The following is a 24005-nucleotide window of genomic DNA, read 5'->3' as shown; positions in this document are numbered from 1 at the left end:
GTCCTTTGTATGAATCTGAGTATGAAGGAAAGACTTGAGAGATAAGATTCTCACTGTATCACTTCCAGTAATCACAATATCATCCACATACACAACTAACAGAATGATACCAACTTCTAATTGTTTGTAGAACACAGAATGATCTGACTTCCTTTTCATCATGCCAAAATTTTCAACAACCTGACTAAATTTACCAAACCAAGCACAGGGACTCTGTTTCAAACCATACAGGCTTTCAAAGATGACAAACTCGGCCATACTCCCCTGAGCAACAAAACTAGGAGGTTGCTCCATATACACCTCCTCCTGAAGATCACCGTGAAGAAACACATTCTTTATATCAAGTTGATGCAAAGGCCAGTCATGAGTTGCTGCCATTGAAATAAACAATCGAACAGATGTCAATTTTGCAATCGGGAAATAAGTGTCAGAATAATCCACTCCATAGGTTTGAGCATAGCCCTTAGCGACAAAACGGGCTTTCAATCGAGTAACTGACCCATCCGGATTAACCTTAACGGCAAATACCTATTTGCATCCAATAGTCCATTTCCCTGAAAGTAAATCTACCAAGTCTCAAGTACCATTGTCATTTAAAGCATTCATCTCCTCTATTATTGCATTATGCCAACCAGGATGAGACATGGCTTCACGAACCGTTTTAAGAATAGGGATAGAATCAAGGGAAGCAATAAAAGAACAAGATAAAGACGACAAGTGATTATAAAAAACAAAAGAAGAAATAGGGTAAGTGCATTGATGTCTACCTTTGCGTAAGACAATAGGAAGATCATTATTTGGGACCGGATCTGATTTTTTTGAAAAAGAGACAGAGGTCAGAAAGGTTGACCTCCTCCCAATAAAATTGAGAGCCCTCACTTATGGCGGAGGAAAACCGTGGTTACAACAGTAAGAATAAAATAAAATAAAAAACTCACAACAAACCCCACCCATAAAAATTAAATCCAGAAATTACCCCAATCTCTAATGAGATCAGAGAAAGCAACTCCCTCAAAACATTTGTGTCTATACACCCAAGTGGCCACCCAAAATTTTATCTTATCCCAAGTAGACTCCGCCGAATTGGAAATATCTTCGAAAAGTCGGTTATTTCGCTCTAGTCATAAAGCCCAAAAGGTTGCCAGCACGGTAGTTTGCCAAAGACGCGAAACCCGTTTGCCGCCCCCTAACCTAGTAAAAAACAATTGAGAACAGTTAGAGGGCATACACCAAAGGATACCAAACTTCGCTAAGACTTTTCCCCACACATCTCTTGAAAAAAGACACTCCAAAAATAAATGGCTAGTGGATTCTCCTGTCTGCTTACAACAAACGCCCCACCCTGGGGACAAGCAATGGTAAGGTCTTCTTCTTTGCAAATTGTCGTGTACATTTAATTTATCGTTGAAAACCAACCAACCAAACACTTTAACCTTAGAGGGAGAGACACTTTTCCACAAAGATTTAGTCCACTCCAGAACTGGACCCAACTGAGCGGAACTTAACCTCCAGAAGGCAGACCTACAAGAGAATACTTCATTGACTTCAGGTGTCCAAGCCCTTCGATCTTCTAAAATTGCTGGCAAAGCCACCCTCTCTAACAAAAGTAATAACTCAGTAAGATTGGTGACCTCCCTGTCGAACAAATTCCTTCGAAAACGCAAATCCCATCCCTGTGTTTCCAAGCCCCTTTCTCCACCAAGAACCACCACATCCTTAATCAAACAGTTGTTGGGCGAAGATATCAAAAATAAATTTGGAAATTGATTCTTTAAAGGAGCCCTGTTAATCCAAATATCTTCCCAGAAGCGAATACGATCCCCTTTTCCCACCTTGAAACTAACCAGCTGAAGATAATCCTCATAGAGAGAAGAAATATTTTTCCACGGCCCTGAACAGACAGCCTCCCTCCTCTACCAGTGTCCCAAAACCCCCCATCCCCCCCGTATCTAATCAGCACCACTCTATGCCACAAAGTATTCTTTTCCAACGGAAAACGCCACAGCCACTTCATGAGCAAAGCCTTATTTCTTTCCTCCAAATTGCCAATACCAAGGCCACCGTGGTCCCTAGATTTACAAACTTCTTTCCAAGAGACCAAATGATCCGACTTAGTTTGATCCGCACCTTCCCAAAGAAAGTCCCGCATTAGTTTTTCCAAAACCTCTACTACCCCTTTAGGAATACGGAACAACGACAAATAATACACCGGAATTGAAGAAAGGATCGATTGGATAAGTGTCAATCTACCTCCCTTCGAAAGGAAAGCACACTTCCACCCATCCAACCGCTTTGCACAGCTAGAAACCACAGGCTCCCAAAAACCTTTGTTGCGAGGGGAAGCCCCGAGAGGAAGACCCAAATACTTCATAGGCCACTGACCCACCTCACACCCAATCTCCTTTGCCTGAAGATCCACTAATTCCTCCTCGAAATTTATCCCCAACAACTGGCATTTATGCAAATTAATTGAAAGTCCAGAAATCTCGCTAAAGGCTTTCAGAATATCCAACAATGCTGACAGAGACTCATTATCTTCCACAAAGAAAATCGTATCGTCCGCGAACTGAAGATGGCTAACTTCCACTGGATCCTTTCCTACTTTGAAACCTCGTAACGCGAAAACGCTCTTGGCCTTATCCACCATCCTTCCCAAAACATTCACAACCAATGTGAACAAGAAAGGTGAGAGGGAGTCCCCTTGGCGAAGACCTCTAGATCCCTTAAATTTTCCTCTCGGTCTCCCATTTAAGAACACAGAGAAAGTAGCAGAAGACAAACATCCTCGCATCCACTTCCTCCAGACTACACCAAAACCTTTCTTGTCCAAAACGTAACCCAGGAAATCCCAATCTACACAATCGTAAACTTTAGCAAAATCAATCTTAAAAACCCACCCCTTCTTTCCTCTACTCCGATACTCCTCCACCGCTTCATTAGCTACCAGCACTGTATCCAAAATCTGCCTACCCTCTACAAATGCTCCTTGAGTCTCTGCTATCGTATCAGAAAGAACTCCTCTGAGACGTCCAGCAAGCACCTTTGAAATTATTTTGTAGAGACTAGTCACCAAACTGATTGGCCTGAAATCTCGGACCCGACAACTATCCAGCTTCTTCGGGATAAGACAAATGTATGTTTCATTGGTCTTCCCATGAATAACCCCGTCCTTAAAGAAACCATCGAACACTGCTTGGAGATCATTCTTAACCGTTTCCCAATTGTCCTGATAGAATGCCATAGAGAAACCATCCGGACCCGGAGCCTTAGACCCATTGCAATCGAAAACTGAACGACGAATTTCGTCTTCCGAGAAAGGCCGCTCAAGGAGAGAGGACAAGAAAGAGGGAATAGGCTCCCAAGAAATACCTTCCACACCACTCCACCTCCTATGAACCGAAGAGTACAACGAGGAGTAAAAATCTACAATTTCCTTTTCAATATCCACAACTTTGTCAAGGAAAGTCCCATCCTCAAGTTCAATTCTGGAGATGAAATTCCTAGCCTTCCGAGCGCTAAGGATGCTATGAAAGAGCTTAGAATTAGAATCTCCTTGCTTAGCCCATTGACATTTCGACTTAAACCAAACTCCTCTTTCCTCTTCAAAGACAACTTGCTGCCACTCTTCCTTAGTCTTCCTCCGCTCCAAAAGTAGGACGTCATTCCACTGTCCACTTTCCTCTAATCTATCCAAATCGAACATCCTTTTTTCCAAGGAAAGTTTTAGCAAAGATCTTGACCTGAAAACCTCCCTACTCCACCTCTTAACTTTTCCTTTAACCAACGAAAGTTTTTTCATGAAACCATATCCCGGCCACCCCACCAACGGAGACGAATTCCACCACTTCTGACAAAGAGCCTTGAAATCCTTATGCTCTAGCCAGGAGTTATCAAATCTGAACGGGCTGGGGCCCCACGAAGGAGGATTGGAATCCAACACAATAGGATAATGATCGGAGACAATACGAACCAACACCTCTTGACGAATGAAAGGATAAAACTCAGACCATAAAGGCGAAAATAAAAATCTGTCGAGCCTACTACAAACAGGCTGCTGTCTGAAGTTAGTCCAAGTGAAGCGACCATTATGGAGCTTTGGATCCACCAGTTTCATCTCTCTGATTAACTCATCAAAATTCTTCATACTTCTCGTATTGGTCACGCTATTTAGTTTCTCATCTCCCCTCCTTACTACATTAAAATCTCCCCCCAAACACCAATGAGTACCACCAATGACATGTAAACCTGCTAACTCATCCCAAAAACTATCCCGATTACCATAAGTTACAGGCCCGTAAACACCGGAAAACCACCAAGGGTTCTTACCCTCAGCTTCAATAAGAATGGAAACAGTGAACTCCCCTACCAAAGAATCCGAGACCGAGACACTATGAGTATCCCAAACCACTAAAGTCCCACCTGATCTTCCTATTGCCGGCTGAAATATCCAAGCTTTAAATCTGGACCTCCAAATACTCCCTATGAAACTCCTATCTATATTAACCCTTTTCACCTCTTGAAGCACAACAAGATCTGGATTGACCTTGCAAATGGTTTCTTTAATCGCCCTCCGCTTCTCCTTATTGCCACTACCCCTTACATTCCAAGATAGGATCTTTATGAAAATTTTCGATACCCAACGTTCCTCTTCTTATCATAATTAATATTGAACTCTAGTTTCTTAAGTTCACGTGCACTCTTTATAGGCAAAGAGGAAGGGCTCCCGTTTCCTTTCTCCCCTTCATTACTATTAAATAATGAAATTCCAAACGTTTCCATCACCATAGCCAACCTTGAGAATTCACGAGGACTGTTCACCTGTTCCACAGAAACTTTCTCTGAACCCACGATCTCTTCCTCGACACCCGGAACCTGTTTAACCTCAACACCTTCCTTTTTATCTTCTTCGACCCACAACCTTCTAGCTTGGACTATAATATCTTCCATATCCTCCCTGTCTACATCAGAGTCCAAGTCTAAATCCTCCTCCTCTGAACTACAATTTTCCAAAAGGCCATCTTCCACTGGAAAAATGAGCTCATCCTCTCCCAAAAATTGTTCTGTAGCCATTGTAGTCTCAAGCTGTTCTTCTAAAAGAGAATTACACTCTGGAACTAAACCTTTTGACTTCCGACGATACACTTTCAGGCTTTTAGGTACTAACCCTTTGCTCGTTTCTACCTTTTCTGATTGAAGAAGAGAAGCCTCTCCTCGTCTTGAAACTTTTCCTGAATGGTCTGTCCAAAGACTGATACTGCCTTTGCCGAAAGCCTCACAAAGCTTTGAGCTTCTAATCCTTCAAGAATTTGTAGACCCATTTGTCTTTAAAACCTTCAAGGATCGGCAGCCCACATCAGATTCCTTCAAGTTTGGATTGAAGAGAGCCCTAACATGGGATAAATCAATCTTAAAAGAAACAACCCTATTTCCAAATGTCAAGGCCCAACCCAACTCTCCAAAAGAAAAGATAAAATGATAATTCAGCAAATGCATGTGGCCATTTTTTTAAAAATACACGTGCCCTCCCTATCCTCTTTAAAAGAACACGTGCACTCCTTATCTTTGCCAGCACTTGACAAATCTGATAAAATTCTTTTAAAAATTGACTTTAAGGAGGAGCAGGAATTTAGGGAAACGATCCCACTTGACCCGCGACCAACCTCCTGATAATCCGGGGCTACCTTAATTACTTCCTGAGACTGGGAACCGCTCTGGTTCACCGCCGGCGACCTAACAAGCACTGCGTCCCCAGTAGCCGAGACCACCTCTTATGGGAAAACCTCATTCTGAGACTTACTTGGCGGCTCCAGATTTATAGATACAGATTTCTGTCCCTGGGTCCTTTTCTTGACCCAAATTTTCCTGCCCACTCTTCTTGAAAAACCAGATGAGCCTCCCAGGTTTCCAATTTTGAACATTCTTAAGGAAATGAAGATACCATCATATGGCAGAGTGATGAATTCAGGAATGAATCCATCCGGCTTTCCCACTACCTTCAAACGAGTGGATGACACATCTTCCAAATCCAAAGTGCTATTATCCACCTCCATCAATCCCCTGCATAAATCCCCTATCACCTTAAAAACATGTATATTCCACAAGTTAAGTGGTAATCCATCCACTCCAATCCATTCTTGAAAGCACATAAACTTCTTCTCGAGCAATTGGGATTTCCATGTCCAAGAAGAGATAGAGATCAAGCATTTATTCGAAAAAAGTATCTCCCTTTTAGAAATCAGATTCTTTTGCAACTCAGCAGAGGGACACCAAAGAATGGCTCTATCATCAGACAAGAACGACAATTCCAAATGATTCCCAAACTGTTTTTGGAAATTACTAAGAACAAACTCCCATGCATTCACACCTCCAGATTGGATCAACATCATAGCAAAACCTTTCCTCATCGACAAGGCCGTAGTAGAGTTATTCTGTAGAGAGTCCTTACGATCAACCGCGGCCTTCACTGACACCACTTCCGCCCAGGAATGCTTAGAGACCCTTGGATCTGAATAAATTTTCCTTATTGACTCCTTTTCCTTTCTTCCAACCACCCCAATGAGGCACTTTTCCATCTCCATCCAGCTTGACTCCCAACCATCGTCAGGTATAATAATGCTTCTGACCAAGCTATTCCTCAACGTGGACACTTTGAGGAAAACGCCTCTAATGTTCTTGAAACATTCAACGTAAACAGTCATTGAAAAGTTTCTAAAAGAGCTCTTGAACCCCACCCTATCCTCATCCTTCAGAGAAGCTATCCTCTGGATCTCACCGATCAGCCACCTAGCTCCATCTAACGACACCAAAATCTCATAGCCTGACAATCTAGTTCTTTCACACAAGCGAACAGTCTCCCCATCAGCATTGAGTGAAAACATGAAAACTTTATGAGTTGTCCTGAAACTCCAATACCGATTATTGGAAATCTCAGGAGCAGTAACATCCTCACACCCAAAATGAAAAGGAAAAAAGGATCTCTTAACCCCATAACCAGAAGGGTCATGGGGATCTCGCCTGACCCTCTTAACGCTCATCTCTCTCACCTCTCAGACAGCTACTGGGACCGGATCTGATGACGAAGGAGCAGGTGCAGTACATGAAATAGGAGGCCTGTTTGGAGCTGTGTTTGTGGCTGAGACAGGATCAGAAGATGTGATAGAGTATACCAACAAATCATCATCCTCCCCTTGACATGTAGAAATAGGTGAGGATGGAAAGTAAGGTGTCTTCCATGAAGGTAACATCAATTGAGACGAGATATTTGATGAGACTGAGACAATGACATCTATACCCTTTCTGAAGACGAGAATAACCAAGGAATACACATTTCAATGACTTTGGATCTAATTTAGTGACTTAGCATACTCAAAATCAGAAGAAAGGCCAGCTAGAAAACTCATAATAGCTATCTTCTCTCGTTGAACCTTCACATCAGGTTTAAAAGGCAGCAACATATTAAGCTCCTCATATGTCTTCTTGAATGCCATAAAATAGTTTATGAGGGACTGATCTTGTTTTTCCTCACGGTAAAAGGCTTTGCAAACTTCATACATGCCGGAGAGATTCCTTTTCCAGAGTACAAAAATTCCAAATAATCCATTAGTTCTTTAACAAATTCATAGTGATTGATCAAGCCAATTACCTCACTATCAATAGATTTTCGAATCTGAAGGAACAATCGAGCATCCTCTCTGAGCCATGTAAGATCTGCTTTCTCCTTCCAATCGTCTTTAGGAGGATCATTTGTTAAATGATCATCTTTGTCTATGCTCCGCAGATAAAGGCGAACAGTCTTACTCCAATCCAAATAATTCGAACCATTTAGCTTATGGTCCGTCATCACCGGCACCACTTCCGTCACAATCGATGATTTGTTCTCAGCCATAGAGCCTAAACAAAGAGATAAGACAGCAACCACTAGAACCAAGGTAGAATCACAACAAAGGACCAAGAACAAACCTTGACAAACTCAAATTCAGAAGCTAGATGGACGAAAGCAAAGTACAGACAAACCAGAGACGCAGAGGAGAACATTCGACAACTGAAAATTGTGCCACGCGCGCTCACGCGCCGATGCGTGGAGTGTCGTGGCGGAGGACGGTGGTGCGTGGGGCACGCGCGCAGGGCTTCTTGTCACCAAACTTCGGTGAACGGCCAATCAGAGGGTGGACTTCTTCGCAGAACATGTGGCGAGAATAAATTATTTCGCAAAATAAGGTTTCTGAAATGGAACCCTAAAAGACACAAAACCCTAATTTGTGTTTATAAACCCAAAGAAAATCTGAATGTGGAAAACCCTAAATTCGAACCCTAAAGCTCTGATACCATGTTATCTGAGGTGAAAAGAATTGTATTCTTACTTTTCATTGAAAAAATGATACATATTTATATACAAACTAGTATAGCTAACTTAGGAAACTATGTCAATTAGGATCTCTACAATTATTCTAATTGATAACTAATTGACAGCTATATACATGCTGTAACAGTTTTAGACTTTTCTTTCACGAGGAATGTCCAATTTAAGCGACTATGATCGTCAACTAGTAACAAGAACCAACGTGTCCCATTGCTATTTTGAATTTTGGATGGTCCCCAAATATCCCCGTGAATGAGTGAGAAGGGATGAGAGGGTTGATGAGGTCTTGGGGCGAAAGAGTGACGAGAGTGCTTAGAAAATTGACAAATATCACACTGAAGAGATTGAGGGTTTATATTGACAAAAAGGGATGGGAATAAGTGTTTGAGGTACACGAAATTTGGATGACCTAGACGGTAATTCCATAATGTGATTGTACTGATTTTATTGGACTGGTTGACTGATGCAAGAGATGGACACTGAGAGAGACAGCAATGATTTCTATGGTTAGACTCAGGGGTCTTGATTTTTAGCAGATACAAGCCCTTATTGAACTCAGCCTGACCAATCAACATCCTGAAAAACACAAAAATTAGCGGTAAACTTAGCTTCACAATTAAGATCTCTATTCAATTTGCTCACTGAGATTAAATTACAATGAAGTTTGGGAACGTAAAGAACAAAATTTAAAACAAGACTTGGTGTGATTGTTATGGTCCCAATTCTGTCTATTTTTGAACACGAGCCATCTGCTATGCGGACAGTGCTATTATTGGAACATTTGCTAATAAATGAAAATAATGATCTATCACCTGTCATGTGGTCTCTCCACAATCCAATGGGTATGAGGGGTTTGAATAACTTGGAGTGCATGAGTTGTGCAACTAAAGAGAAATATTGTGAAGAGCTTTGTTCTGCCATAGAGAAATACGGGCGGAGACGAGGCAATGGAGCACGGATGAGCGGCGAGTCGGAGACGAGGAAGACGCCTGAAAAAGAGGGCGTCGGAGGCAGTCATGCGCCTACATGCGTCGGCGCGTGGCGTAGCTGGCAAAGGATGATAGAGGCGTGTGGGGCTCACGCGCGACTTTGTTGGGCACCGGAGTTCGGGGTTCTGCCGATCGGAAGCTGGGCAATCTCCATGGGCAGGAGGTGAGAATAAAATAACACTCGAAAATGGTTTTTTAGGATTGAACCTCAAGAATACCAAACCCTAAATTTTTAAGAGAGGGCTGAAGAATTATTAATTTTGAGCTTCTATTGCTTTGTACCAAGAAAAAAATGGTATGAGAGGAACTATTTTTATTTCTGTATTCTCTATCTTTTACAACATAGAACTAAGCTATATATACAACATACATCTAAGAGCATTTACATTGGATGAGCTAAAATGTGTTATTCTTTATAATATAGAGAAAAAATAGTTAAGTAGCCTTCCATTGGATGATGTAAAGTTATATTTTTTTACCTAAATAAATAGTATTTCTTTATATGTAGTGAAATACTATTCTCAAGCTATAAATATTTTATTATTTTTTTATAAACTTTTGTATATATATATGAGTGTGATACTATTATGTTTAATTATTTTATTTCTTAAAATGAATAAAATATTTTTAAAAATATAATATATAAATAATGTAAAGAAGCAGATGTATGGTATAATGTAAAAGTTTTGAGGTAAATTATAAAAATGTATGTTTTTGTGATATATTTTATAATACACTTTCTTTATAATATTTAGCTAAAACTCATAAAAACATCTTCCATCAGCTCCTTTATACATATATTTATAATAGCTATGCACAAACTCCAATTAATCTATCTCTACATTTACATATCTTTTATATAATATTTTAATATTATTATTTTTCTTTATAAGCTTTCTCTGTTCCATTTAGTATATATTTATTATTTCTTTTTTATTTTTCAATTATTTTATTTTACTTTAAGTAATAAAATATGTTTAAAGATATAATATTTAAATGATGTAGAGAAACTGATGTATGGTATAAGGTAAAATTTAAAGGTAAAATAGAAAAATGTGTGCTTTGCTGATGTATTTTAAAGGATGGAGTAGAGCACCCAATGAGAGTGCTCTAAGTCCCTTCATATTCAAAATTAAACTCAATAAATAGGAGTTCCTATAGACTAGGAAACTGAAACAACAATTGGAAACATAAATTCCTTGCTGTCAACATCCGTCAACCATTAACTAGGTTGATTTCCTACATTTTCTCATCAATATAACGGTTGTTATTTTGTTTTTTTCCCCTTAATAAAACTTTGAGAAATAAACTTCCTATGATGTCTAAAAGAACTTATAGAAAACATTTTAGAATATCCTCCATTTTGGTCACTTATTTATTTCTTATGACCCTTCCTCAGAGAGAAAGTTGTTCGGAAAGGAATTCCATTTTGGTTAGTCTTATCTTTCCGTTGATTGCTTTTCATTTTGGGTCTTGGTCACAGGTTTTGTTGTTACCTTTTGACGTGCTGTTAACAACATATGAGATAGCATTGATGGACCAGGATTTTCTTTCTCAGATACCATGGCATTATGCAGTAATTGATGAAGCTCAAAGGCTTAAAAATCCTTACAGTGTAAGTTTAACTTTTCATGATGCCTCTTTCTTACTCTTAAGTACTTGAATATGTACTGGGGACTTGTTTTCATGCTCGTAAATGGTGCATTATTTTCTATGACTTGTGACACTAGTAATTAGGAGGGTTTATTCTGACCTTGTATTTGCCTTATTTAGTAGTTGTACTTTTTGTACGTCTTTTTGTAAATATTATTTTCATTGCACTCATTGTTGTGTGCTTCCATCTTATTAGGTTCTGTATAATGTCCTGAAAGAGCGTTTTCTTATACCAAGACGACTACTGATGACTGGCACACCTATTCAAAACAATCTAACCGAACTTTGGTCTTTGATGCACTTTTGTATGCCTTTAGTCTTTGGGAGGCTGGACCAGTTCCTTTTTGCATTCAAGGAAGCTGCAAATCCCTCATCAAGTTAATAACTCTGTATAAGATGTATTCTCTTCCTTTCAATAGAAACTAGACAGCTTTGACAGCAAAAATCTTCCTGCTTAAGCATTGTTCAGGCATTGGATTTGGAAAATTATTTCGATGGATGTCACATTATTATTTTGAAACAGGCCAAGTTCTGTCTATAGTCAAGGAGCAGTTAAAATGTTTAAAAAGCATAGTGGGAACCTTCATGCTTCGACGTACAAAATCTAGACTTATTGAGTGTGGAAATTTAGTCCTGCCACCACTTACTGAGATAACTGTGTAAGTTGTAAGCCTTCTTTTCGCTGTCAAATATTCTTGACTTCCTGAGACCATTTGCATGATACAATGCTAACATATTTGTCTTCATAGGATGGCACCACTAGTAAGCCTACAAAAGAAAGTGTACATGTCAATTTTGAGGAGAGAGCTCCCTAAACTGCTAGCGTTCTCATCTGGAGCCTCAAATTATCAGTCCTTACAGAATACTGTATGTTGCCTTCTCAAATGTCACCCTTTGGATGTCTTTTTTGACCTTTTCTTTAAAGATCATTTTGAACAGCTACTCTTGTATTCCCTTATATTTATGTTTGCCATATTAAAATTATTTTCCTAAATTTCCATTATAAAAACTATAATCTTTTGTCCATTGAATGCATTCGGAACCCATAAAACAGGTTAACCCACTTATTTGAATGAAGGTTTGCATTCCCTGCCAAAGTGCCAGTCCCCTGGCAGCCATAAGGAAATTTACTTGGCTTTGTAGGTGCTTGCCTATATTTTGAGTCATTGTACATACATGTATATAAAGAAATAATGTGACCTTCATTTGTTGAGTTGCTAGCAAATGTTGTCACTAATTTCTCTAGGGCCTCCAAGTTGTCAGTGTCACAAATAACAGTAAATCACCAATATTTTGGCAACTCGCATTGTAGCTCAGGTTTCCATTTACAGATTGATTTCTGAACAGTTATACCTCCCTGCTAATAGTGAATCCTGCTACTTGCATTACAGGTAATACAGTTACGAAAAGCTTGTAGCCATCCGTACCTATTCCCTGGCCTTGAACCTGAACCATATGAAGAAGGTGAACACCTGGTTAAGGTACCTTCTATTTCTTATGTGATTACATAAATTATAACGATCTTTATGAGAGAAATTATGTGCTATTTAAATCTAACAGCTACTAACCATGAAAATTTGAGGAGGAAGAGAAAGGTATGCTTGCTAAATTCCTAAATTCTGAGAAAGGAAAACTCTGTTAAATCTAAGTTATAGTAGACTAAGTTGTATTTCCCTCTCGTAATTGTCTTGCCAATTGTGATAGACTAAGTTGTATTTCCCTCTCGTAATTGTCTTGCCAATTGTGATCTTTATTTGTTTCTGACTTTCTATCCAGGCCAGTGGAAAACTTATTATTTTGGACCAGCTACTTCACAAGCTACATGATTCGGGACATCGTGTTCTTCTCTTTGCCCAGATGACTCATACTCTGGACATTCTACAGGTTCTCTCTCAATAGAATTTAACATTTACTCTGACATTGATGCTAGTCTTCATTTTATAAGTTATGAAAAGTGTTTATGTATATCCAATGCAGGATTTTTTGGAGTTGCGACGATATTCTTATGAGCGTCTTGATGGATCAGTTCGAGCTGAGGAACGGTTTGCTGCTATAAGAAGCTTCAGTAGACAATCAGCTGAAGGAAGTTTGAGTTCCCAAGCTGAAGGAAATGGTGCTTTTGTCTTTATGATTTCTACTAGGGTTGGGGGAGTTGGTTTGAATCTTGTAGCTGCTGATACTGTAAGTTTTAAGTTATAGTTTTGTAATGAAATGATGAATTTTTCTTTCTCACAAAGCTGAGCTCTCAGAGATCTTGTTACGTATATTATCTTCATGCTTAATCTTAGTATTTGCTCCTGGTGACTGGTGAAAGTTACCTCCCCTAATATACTGGAGGTTGAAAGTTCCTAACTGTGAAGACTTCAAATGTTAAAGTTTTCTTATTACATTTCCATGCATTTATATAACTAGGTCATTTTCTACGAGCTAGACTGGAATCCACAGGTTGACAAGCAGGCTTTGCAGAGAGCACACCGTATTGGTCAAATGATTCCTGTGTTGTCTATTAGTCTTGTTACTGAACATACTGTGGAAGAGGTGAGAACTTAGACATCAGTCACTAGCATCAAAGATTATGTGTACAACTTTTTGTTTCAAATGAATTAATGTAGGTCATTATGCGGAGAGCAGAAAGGAAGTTGCAGCTTAGCCATAATGTTGTAGGAGATGATGTTGAAAACCAAGAAAATAAAGAATCTGCAGGAGTTGAAGCTGGTGATTTGCGTTCTGTAATATTTGGGTTAGGTATATTTGATCCTACTGAGAAAAGAAATGACGATATTGAGGAATTACAGAATTCAGAGTTGAACTCAATGGTTGAGAGGATAATTGCAATATGTCATGAACAAGTTGCTGGTAAGGATGGCAGGAAATTTGAAGTTAATTCGACGGATATGTTAAAGGAATGTCCTTTTTCTCAACGAGAAGAAGCTGTGTCTTTAAGTTTTGGTTTTGATGAGGCATCATACTTCTCGTGGGTTGAAAAATTTAAGGAGGCATCCAAAACAAGTGGAGACCAAATCATTGGTTTGGGAAGAAGGGACCTAGATGAGAATAAACATGCTAAACTTGAGGCTGCAAAGAAAAAGGTCGAGGATGAGAAATTGCTAAAGTGGGAAGCCCTTGGCTATCACTCGCTGTCTGTCAAACACCCTATTATCCCTTTGGATGATGATTCGATGTTAGAATTGGGTTCTGTTCAGTTTGTTTATGGAGATTGTACCAGTCCTTCAAATACTTGTCCATCTGAGCCCACCATTATATTGAGGTTAGTCTGACTGCTTTGGAATTTTTCTAATTGGAAAGGGAATGGTTTTATTCAATAAGAGATGTGATATTTACCTTGATGTCATAGTTGTGTTGATGATTCTGGAAACTGGGGACGTGGAGGTATGTTTGATGCGCTGACTAAACTATCTACAAGTATACCTGAGGCTTATAATCGAGCTTCTGAATTTAAGGACCTACATCTTGGTGATCTTCATCTCATAAGACTGAATGGTAAGCTTGTGTCCTGGTTCTACTGCTTTATAATACTATACTTGTTCAGGCACATCAATTAGTCAGTGGTATGCAAATATGTTGATCAATGCCTACAAAATAATGGGGAACTATATATGTATTTATATGGTTCCCATGGTTGGTTTAACTTCTAATCATTATATCAACATTCAGCTCTGCTGCGTTTAACAATAGTTGTAGGTTTTTGGGATTAATTCTTCTAATTTGATTTTATTTAAGAATACAAAGGCCAATATACAGGGAGATTACACATGCTATCACTATTTCTACACTCCCCCTCAAGCCGAGTTGTATATGTTATACAAACCCATCTTGAAATTAAATTCTTCAAAACTTGGTTCTTGGTAGGGCCTTTGTTAGGATGTCGGCAATCTGTTTCTTTGTGGGAATGTAGTTGAGCTCAATGACCTTTGAATTTACTTTCTCAAAAATGAAGTGTCGATTGATTTTAACATGTTTAGTTCTATCATGGTGAACCAGATTCTTAGCAATGTTGATTGCAGCTTGACTATCACTGTACATTATCAAGCAGTAACCTCAATTAATCCTAGAAGCTAATTTACATTATCAAAGTAACAAAAGCATTAACTAGGTAACATAAAATACAGCAGTAAATAGAAAATATAAACAACAGTAAATACTCTTAAATTCATATCGGTCACTTGACATTCTACACTCTCCCTCAAGTTGGACGATACATACTTTTTGAACCAAGTTTGGAACTCAATTCTTGAAAATTAGGACGATGTAGAGCCTGCATAAGAATATTTGCTGTTTGAAAGATGGACATGCTTCAGTGAGATTACCCTGCCTTCTATCTTCTCGCTTATAAAGTGTATCAATTTCCACGTGTTTTTTTTTCTATCATGATGGATTGGATTTTCGGCTATGGCAATAGCAGCTTGATTATCGCACATAATTTCTATGGAGCCTTCTTCATTGATTCTGAGTTCATCAAGCACCCTTTTTATCCAAATTCCTTCACATATTCCATGAGCTAAGGCATAGAATTCAGCCTTTGCACTACTGCGAGCAACAACTGTAGGTTTTTGGGATTAATTATTCTAATCTGATTTTATTGAATAATAAAAAGGCTAATATATAGGCAGATTACAATGTACAAGATAGCTAAAAAAGGAAAGAAATAAATATTACAACCTATGCTTAGCTATACAACACACCCTAGATATTTACACATGCTATCACTATTTTTACACTCCCCCTCAAGCTGAGTTGTATATGTTATACAAACCCAACTTGGAATTAAATTCTTCAAAACTCATTCTTGGTAGGGCTTTTGTTAGGATGTCGGCAATTTGTTTCTTTGTGGGAATGTAGTTGAGCTCAATGACCTTTGAGTTTACTTTCTCAAAAATGAAGTGTCGGTCTATTTCAACATGTTTAGTTCTATCATGGTGAACCAGATTCTTAGCAATGTTGATTGTGATAGACCTCCTATCACGTATGTGTACTCTAGGAAAGGTAAGGGTAAAGGGAATGAAAAGTCAGTAGCTGATATGGAACACGTCAGGAATTAGTTATTGGAGAGGGTCTCGGGTATAACTAAGGTGCATTGTATTATGGTGTGGCTTTGAGTAAGTGAATAAGAGTGAGAGGTAGGGAAGAATTTGGTAGATTGTAATTTTGGAGAGAATCAGGCTCTCGAACTCCTGAGTAATTTCCAATACAAGCTTTCTGGTTTCTTTGTTTCCCTGTTTTGTCTCTGGCTTTTATCTAACAATTGCAGGGATATTCATAACAATTGGCATCAGAGCCACAACGATTCTCCATTAGTCCAAAGAAGGATACTCAGATTGAAATATTGGAAGAGAAGTTTGAGTCTCTGCAGTCGAAGTTGCGCTGGGAAGTGACAGAAGTGAGATCGGAGTTTCAGCAATTTCTGAAGGAGACGTACTCAAAACAGACGTGCAGCGAATCCCAGCACTGGAGAAGAAGATCGACTTCATGGTTGGGCATTTGGCATAGTTACTGCAAGCACCTGGCCCTCCAGCTTCCAATGCCACCGCAACAAGCAACGACCGCCATCGTCGTGCCGTCGATGATGCTGAATCATCGGGTCCGACGATATCTTCAGAGTACCAATCACATCCATCGCAGTCTTAGATCGATTTCCTTGGATTTGTTCAATCATGCGGTCGGGGTTATTGTCCTCGCATGGACTTACCCCTTTTTTGGCGACAACCCAGATGGTTGGATCTTCTAGGCCGAGCGTTATTTTTTGTTGAATCGTCTGTCGGAGGCTCACATGCTCAAAGCTGCCATCATCGGTCTTGAAGGGGATGCTCTGACTTGGTTTCAGTGGGAAAATCAGAGACGACCGATTACTTCATGGGCAACTCTTAAGAATTTGATCCTGCTGTGATTTAGGGCAGTGCTGGTGGGTTCATTATCGAAGGAATTGTTATCTATTCAGCAAGATTCAACAGTCAAGGACTACTGGATTAAGTGGGAGGCCTTAGCTTCCCATGTACCAGGAGTACCCATATTTTGGAGGGTAGTTTTGTAAAAGGGCTGAAATAAGAAATCAAAGGGGCCTTGCATATTTTGCATCCCACTGGTGTGGCCCAGATCATGGAAACAACCCAAAGGATTGAAGAAAGTCACCAGCTAGCTTCAACAGGCCAGCCCACACGATTTGCAGGATTGAAGTCAAACATCAGCCCGATTACTCCACCCAAATCGACATTTACTTCGTTCTACACTAAGACAGCGCAGAATGCTTTGTCTACAGCACCGGCTAGGACTTCTTCCAACGTGGGGTTATCATTCAAGAATCCACCATTCAAACGGATGACAGAGGCTGAATATCAAGATAAAAAGGCAAGGGAGGTGTGTTTTAAGTGTGATAAAAAGTTTATAGAGGCCATGAGTGTGATAAAAAAGCATTACAGATCACGCTCATGATGGATGATGACGACTCAGTCTCCTTTGGAATCTCCACCTCCTACACCAGACTCATCCACGGAGAGTGTAGCGGAAGAAACCTTGGCAACCCTTTCTTTAAATTCGTTGGTGGGTATCACTTCGGCACACACCATGAAGTTAGCGAGTCACATTGGAGAGCAGTCTGTCACTGTGTTGATTGATAGTGGAGCGACTCATAATTTCATTTCGACGACCGTCGTAGCAGCTGCAAAGTTACCCATCACAGCTACTTCTTGCTATGGGGTATTGTTGGGCATGGGTGGGAAAGTTAGAACAGAGGGGATATGTAGTCAAGTGGAATTGGACTTGGGGGCACTTCATGTTGTCACTGAGTTTTTGCCTTTGGAGTTGGGGGGAGCAGATGTTATTTTGGGTATTAAGTGGTTTGAGACACTAGGCAATATGCAGGTCAACTGACGGACTTTGGTGATGAAGTTCGAGATGGGGGGTACTTGGGTCACGTTGCAGGGCGATCCTAGTCTTTCCAAATCTCAAATATCGTTGAAGGCATTAATTCACACAGTTCAACATGAGGGTCAAGGATTTTGGGTTCAATTGGGTGCCCTGGCAGTAGAAAAAATGGTTGAAGAGTGCCCCATGCCACCGGAGGTAGGATCATTATTACAGAAGTTTGATGGAGTATTTCATATGCCACCGGGGCTGCCACCAACAAGGGCAAGAGAGCACACTATCACTTCGCGAGGGTGCAGGCCCGGTGTCGGTTCGACCTTATCGGTATGCTCAAGTACAGATTGATGAGATAGAGCGTTTGATAGCTGACATGCTACATGCGGGAATAGTGCAATCGAGTACGAGCAATTTTTCGAGCCCTGTTTATTTGGTTAAGAAGAAGGATGTGAGTTGGCGTTTTTGTGTGGATTATTGTGCCCTAAACCGTGAAACAGTGGCTGATAAGTTTCCCATCCCGATTATTGACGAGGTATTAGATTGGCTTCATGGAGCAACCATTTTTTCAAAGCTGGATTTGAAATCCGGGTACCATCAAATCCGTATAGCTGCTGCCGATGTGGAAAAGACAGCTTTTCGCACTCATGAGGGACATTATGAGTTCCTTGTCATGCCATTTGGCCTCACCAACGCACTAGCCACCTTTCAAGCTCTCATGAACAAGGTATTTCGAGATTTTTTGCGCTAGTTTGTGTTGGTTTTCTTCGATGATATTTTGGTATACAGTCCATCTTAGGGAGCTCGTGTCCACCACTTAGAATTGGTACTAGAGAGACTGCAACAACATCACCTATATGCCGATCAAAAGAAATGCTTATTTGCTCAGCCAAGAGTGGAATATTTGGGTCATTTAATTTCGGCAGAGGGTGTGGCAGCTGACCCAACTAAATTGGCTGCAATGGCGGAATGGCTTGTTCTGAAGACTATTAGACAACTGAGAGGATTTTTGGGGTTGACGGGGTATTATAGAAAGTTTGTTTCTGGTTTTGGAAATATAGCGAGGCCTCTCACAGATCAGCTGCGAAAAGATGCCTTTAAGTGGTCTCTGGAGGCCTAGGAAGCATTCGATAGCCTCAAGAAATCCATGTGTTCAGTGCCTGGTTTAGCTTTGCCCAATTTTTCCATTCCTTTCATTGTGGAGGCTGATGCGTCGGGGTCGGGATTGGGGGCTGTTCTTATGCAAAATAACCGCCCAATAGCCTTTTTCAGTCAGTTTTTGTCACCTAGAGCACGCACCAAGTCCGTTTATGAGCGTGAGTTGATGGCCATAGTGTTGGCAATTCAAAAATGGAGGCTGTATTTGTTGGGGAGAAATTTTTGGTGCGGACAGATCAACGTAGTTTGAAGTACCTATTGGAATAGAGATTGGTTGCTAGCGAACATCAGCAGTGGCTTACAAAAATACTTGGGTATGATTTTGATATTTAGTACAAACCGGGACTCAAAAATAAGGCTGCAGATGCATTATCTCGCGTTCACCAGGAGGTATCTTTAACTGCCATTTCCATTCCCAATTTGATATCGATTCCAGATTTGCAAGCTCATGTTGCGGCAGACCCGCATCTAGCAAAGATCATACAAGAATTGAAATCGGGTAAGGATGGTGGTGGTTATTCTCTACAACACAATTGTTTGAAGTTTCGGGGACGCTTGGTGTTACCTCCCACCTCTCCATTCATTCCAATTTTGTTACAAGAATAACACGGTAGTCATGTGGGGGTCATTCATGTTTTCAAGACCTTTCAAAGGCTAGCCACTGATTTGTATTGGTCCGGGATGCGTAAGGATGTCCGAAAGTTTGTAGCTGAATGTGCTACTTGTCAACAAAACAAATATTTGGCACAATCTCCAACGGGTTTACTCCAGCCTCTTCCTATTCCCGAGCAAATTTGGGAGGATGTCTCTATGGATTTTATAGAAGGGCTGCCTCTTTCTAATGGCTTCGATTCTATTTTGGTGGTGGTTGATCGCTTAAGCAAATATGGTCATTTCATTCCTCTTCGCCATCCATTCTCTGCGCTCACTGTGGCAGCTATCTTTGTGCGAGAAGTCGTCAAACTTCATGGAATTCCTTGCTCTATAGTATCGAATAGGGACAAAAATTTTCCTGAGTTGTTTTTGCAAGGAGTTGTTTCATTTCATTCCTCTTCGCCATCCATTCTCTGCGCTCACTGTGGCAGCTATCTTTGTGCGAGAAGTCGTCAAACTTCATGGAATTCCTTGCTCTATAGTATCGAATAGGGACAAAAATTTTCCTGAGTTGTTTTTGGAAGGAGTTGTTTCGTTTGCAAGGCACGGTGCTCAAACATAGTTCAACCTACCATCCTCAATCTGATGGGCAAACAGAGGTGGTCAATCGCTGCTTGGAAACTTATCTTCGCTGTTTCGTGAGTTCCAAACCGACCAAATGGGCTAAATGGTTACCATGGGTAGAGTATTGGTACAACACATCTTTTCATTCCTCGGCTGGAATGACACCTTTCTTGGCTGTGTATCATAGGGAATCCCCTCCTTTGGTCCGTTTTGAACAATCCGCCACATCTGTTTCAGCGGTCGAAGAACAACTTAAGGCTCGTGATGAGATATTAGATATATTGAAGATGAATTTGCACCAGGCTCAGCGCCGTGATGTCCAATTTCAGGAGGGTGATTTGGTCTATATCAAGCTGAGATCGTACCGCCAACGATCATTGGCAAGACGTGAGAATGAGAAGTTATCCCCCAGATTTTTTGGCCCATTTCCAGTCCTCAAGAAAGTTGGAGCTGCTGCGTACAAGTTGAAATTGCCAGCTGATTCCTTGTTGCATCCTGTATTTCATGTGTCTGTGTTGCGTGCTGCCTTAGGACCACACCAGCAAGCGACTACTCTGCCTGCATACCTCACAGCAGAGTTGGAATGGATGATGGAACCCGAGCGTGTGCTGGATATTCGACCAGGCACTCAGAAGAGTCCACCACAGGCTTTGATTCAGTGGTCCAACCTGCCTGACTTTGAAGCAACTTGGGAAGGTTTTCATGTAATTCAAGAACTATATCCTCATTTTCACCTTGAGGACAAGGTGAGACTTTGGGTAGGGGGTATTGATAGACCTCCTATCACGTATGTGTACTCTAGGAAAAGTAAGGGTAAAGGGAATGAAAAGTCAACAGCTGATATGGAACATGTCACGAATTAGTTATTGGAGAGGGTCTCGGGTATAGCTAAGGTGCACTGTATTATGGTGTGGCTTTGAGTGAGTGAATAAGAGTGAGAGTAATAGAGAGAGAGGTAGGGAAGAATTTGGTAGATTGTAATTCTGGAGAGAATCAGGCTCTCGAACTCCCGAGTAATTTCCAATACAAGCTTTCTGGTTTCTTTGTTTCCTTGTTTTGTCTCTGGCTTTTATCTAACAATTGCAGGGATATTCATAACAGATTGCAGCTTGACTATCACTGTCCATCTTAAATGACTCGGGAGAGTCAATTCTCTACTCATTCATCAGCCTTTTGAACCACATTCCTTCACATATACCTAAGGCTAAAGCACAAACTGCTTTTTGCTGTGCCAAGTGACAAAATTACCTCATACATAGGTGCAATAACCATTGATTGATTCTGTGTAGATTTCCAAGTCTCGATTGTTGTGTTTTTTGAAGTGCAAATCGAGACTTGGTGTCATTTCCAAATATCATAGAATACGACGAACTGCTCCCAAGTGCTCATTGAAGGGATTGTGCATATGTTGGCTTACCACGCTGACAGAGAAAGCAATATCATGTCCAGTATGAGAGAGATAGATTAGTTTCCCCACTAATCTTTGATAACTCCCCCTCTCTACTGGACTTGAATCCTCACTTCGAGTTTGGATCCATTGGAGTGTCAACAGGCTTACTCATAATCATTCCAATTTCTTTTAAAAGGTCTAGGATATACTTTTGTTGAGATATAACAATTCCATCTTTGGATCGGGCTACTTCCATTCCAAGAAAGTAGATGAGGGGTCCTAAATTTTTGATTTCAAACTCTAGGCAAGAAGTCTTTTGAGATCTGAAATTTCGCATGAATCGCTTCCAGTTAGGATTATGTCGTCCACATAGACAATGAGAATTGCCAGCTTCCCTGTTGAAGAGAACTTAACAAACAGGGTATGATCAGCCTGACTTTGAGTATATCCATGTTTAATAATTGACTTTGCAAATCTATCAAACCATGCTCGAGCTGTCTGTTTCAAGCCATAAAGTGATTTGAGAAGTTTGCACACTAATCGACCACTAGAGTATTTTTTCATCCCTGGTGGAATTTCAATATAGACTTCTTCGAGTTCCCCATTCAAGAAGACATTTTTTACATCCAACTGATATAAGGGCCAAACACAATTTACAGCAAGTAAAAACAAAACTCTTACTGTATTAAACTTGGCGATGGGAGCAAAGGTCTCCTGATAGTCAATACCATATGATTGAGTGAACCCTTTCGCGACCAACCGAGCCTTGAATCTGTTGATACTCCCATCTGAGTTATACTTGACGGTGAAAATCCACTTACAACCAAATGTCCGCTTTCCTTGAGGCAACTCAGTGAGAACCTAAGTACTATTTTTCTCAAGAGCATTGATTTCTTCATCGACTGCAATCTTCCATTTAGAATCTTTCAAGGCCTCATAAATGTCTGTAGGAATTTGAATAAGATCAAGGGAAGAGACAAAGGCTCGTTACATAGGTGTTAGTTTCCCATAAGCAACATATTTCTCTATTGGGTGATTAGTACAAGTTCTAGCACCCTTTTGAAGAGCAATAGGCAGGACAATGTCATCAATAGTAGGAGAAACTAACTCACGAGTCATAGAATACTTACCTTCATAATTTTCAAGGTCACGAGAGCTCGGATGAGTGTTTGAACAGTTCTTGTTTTGCAAGTCGACCTCTATATACCCAGCTCTTCTCCTGCAATAACCACGAAGTTTTTTGTTACCTATATCAAATTGTGCTCGAGTTTGAAGTGGATGTACGTTTGAGAGAGTGTTTGGATTTTCATTAGAGGAAAATGAGGTTGGATTGACTATAGGAAGTGAGGAGCACGAACTTGATGTGTTTTCTGGGCTTGAGATGTAGTTGGATAGGCAAAGAAGAAGGCAAGGGAGAACCAGTTGATTGTGACAACACAGGTAAGGGTTGAGCAGTTTGATGATGTTCATGTGTCAAGACATTGGGTTGAAGAAATGCAACCTGATGATCCTGAAGAGTTTCCCAAAGTTGATATTCCTTTGAATGCTCCCTGTGAATACCAGGTTTGGGAAAGAAAGATTGGTGTTCAAAAAACGTGACATCCGTAGTGTTATAAACCCTCTTTGTAACTGGGGAGTAGCATTTGTATCCCTTTTGAGTGTTGGAATAGCCGATGAAGAGACATTTGTGAGACTTTGGATTAATCTTTGTTCTTTTGTGATCATAAATATGGACAAAAGCAATATCACCGAAGACTTTGAGTGGAAGATTTGTCGAAAAAGTTGAGATATGAGGGAATGTTGCGAGTACCAAATTTCTTTGGGTTTTGAATTGTGATACTCGGCTAGGCATACGATTTATGAGATAGGTGGCTGTGAGTAAGGCTTCTCCCCAAAACTGTTTGGGGAACATGATTTGAAAACATGATGGATCTAGAAACTTCAAGAAGATGTTTGTTTTTTGTCTCAGCCACCCCATGTTGCTGTGGAGTATCAACATATGAACTAATATGAGCAATCCCTTGTCCTAAGAAGTATGAACCAAGAATGGAGTTAAAATATTCCTTCCCATTGTCAGTTTTCAGAATTTAGATTTTTTGGTTGAATTGATTTTGAATCATGGAATAGAAATTTTTAAAGATAGAAACAGATTCTGATTTTTCGTTAATGAGAAAAGTCCATGTTGTCCTAGTGTCATTATCGATAAATGATACAAACCATCTAGATCCATTGATATTTGTTACCCGTAAGGGTCCCCAAATATCACTGTGTATTATTGAAAAAGGTTTTTGTTAGCTATATATATTAGTTGTTCATATTAATTGTAAATTAGCTATAAATTAAGACTAATTAGTTTCCTATTCTC

At 40.1% G+C, this 24005-nt stretch overlaps 1 protein-coding gene across 10 annotated transcripts in view; it reads left to right on the top strand.

The window, feature by feature from the left end:
• LOC133777583 (probable helicase CHR10) overlaps positions 1–24005 on the top strand; it is a 64037-nt gene that overhangs the window by 22252 nt on the left and 17780 nt on the right. For 8 of the 10 annotated variants that reach the window (XM_062217273.1, XM_062217269.1, XM_062217271.1 and 5 more), the window contains 10 exons: positions 10832–10963; positions 11198–11378; positions 11525–11660; positions 11751–11868; positions 12393–12482; positions 12778–12885; positions 12979–13182; positions 13414–13539; positions 13614–14269; positions 14357–14502. In XM_062217273.1, the coding sequence (XP_062073257.1) occupies positions 10832–10963; positions 11198–11378; positions 11525–11660; positions 11751–11868; positions 12393–12482; positions 12778–12885; positions 12979–13182; positions 13414–13539; positions 13614–14269; positions 14357–14502 (1897 nt within the window). Of the gene's footprint in view, positions 1–1466; positions 9512–10831; positions 10964–11197; positions 11379–11524; positions 11661–11750; positions 11869–12392; positions 12483–12777; positions 12886–12978; positions 13183–13413; positions 13540–13613; positions 14270–14356; positions 14503–24005 lie in introns of those variants that run through there. The other 2 variants (XM_062217274.1, XM_062217272.1) reach the window with 2 other exon arrangements.

The sequence above is a fragment of the Humulus lupulus genome, chromosome 5, assembly GCF_963169125.1.
Source record: "Humulus lupulus chromosome 5, drHumLupu1.1, whole genome shotgun sequence".
Classification (NCBI taxonomy): domain Eukaryota; kingdom Viridiplantae; phylum Streptophyta; class Magnoliopsida; order Rosales; family Cannabaceae; genus Humulus; species Humulus lupulus.
The sequence above is the reverse complement of the archived record's forward strand: the minus strand, read 5'-3'. Positions and strand labels throughout refer to the sequence as shown.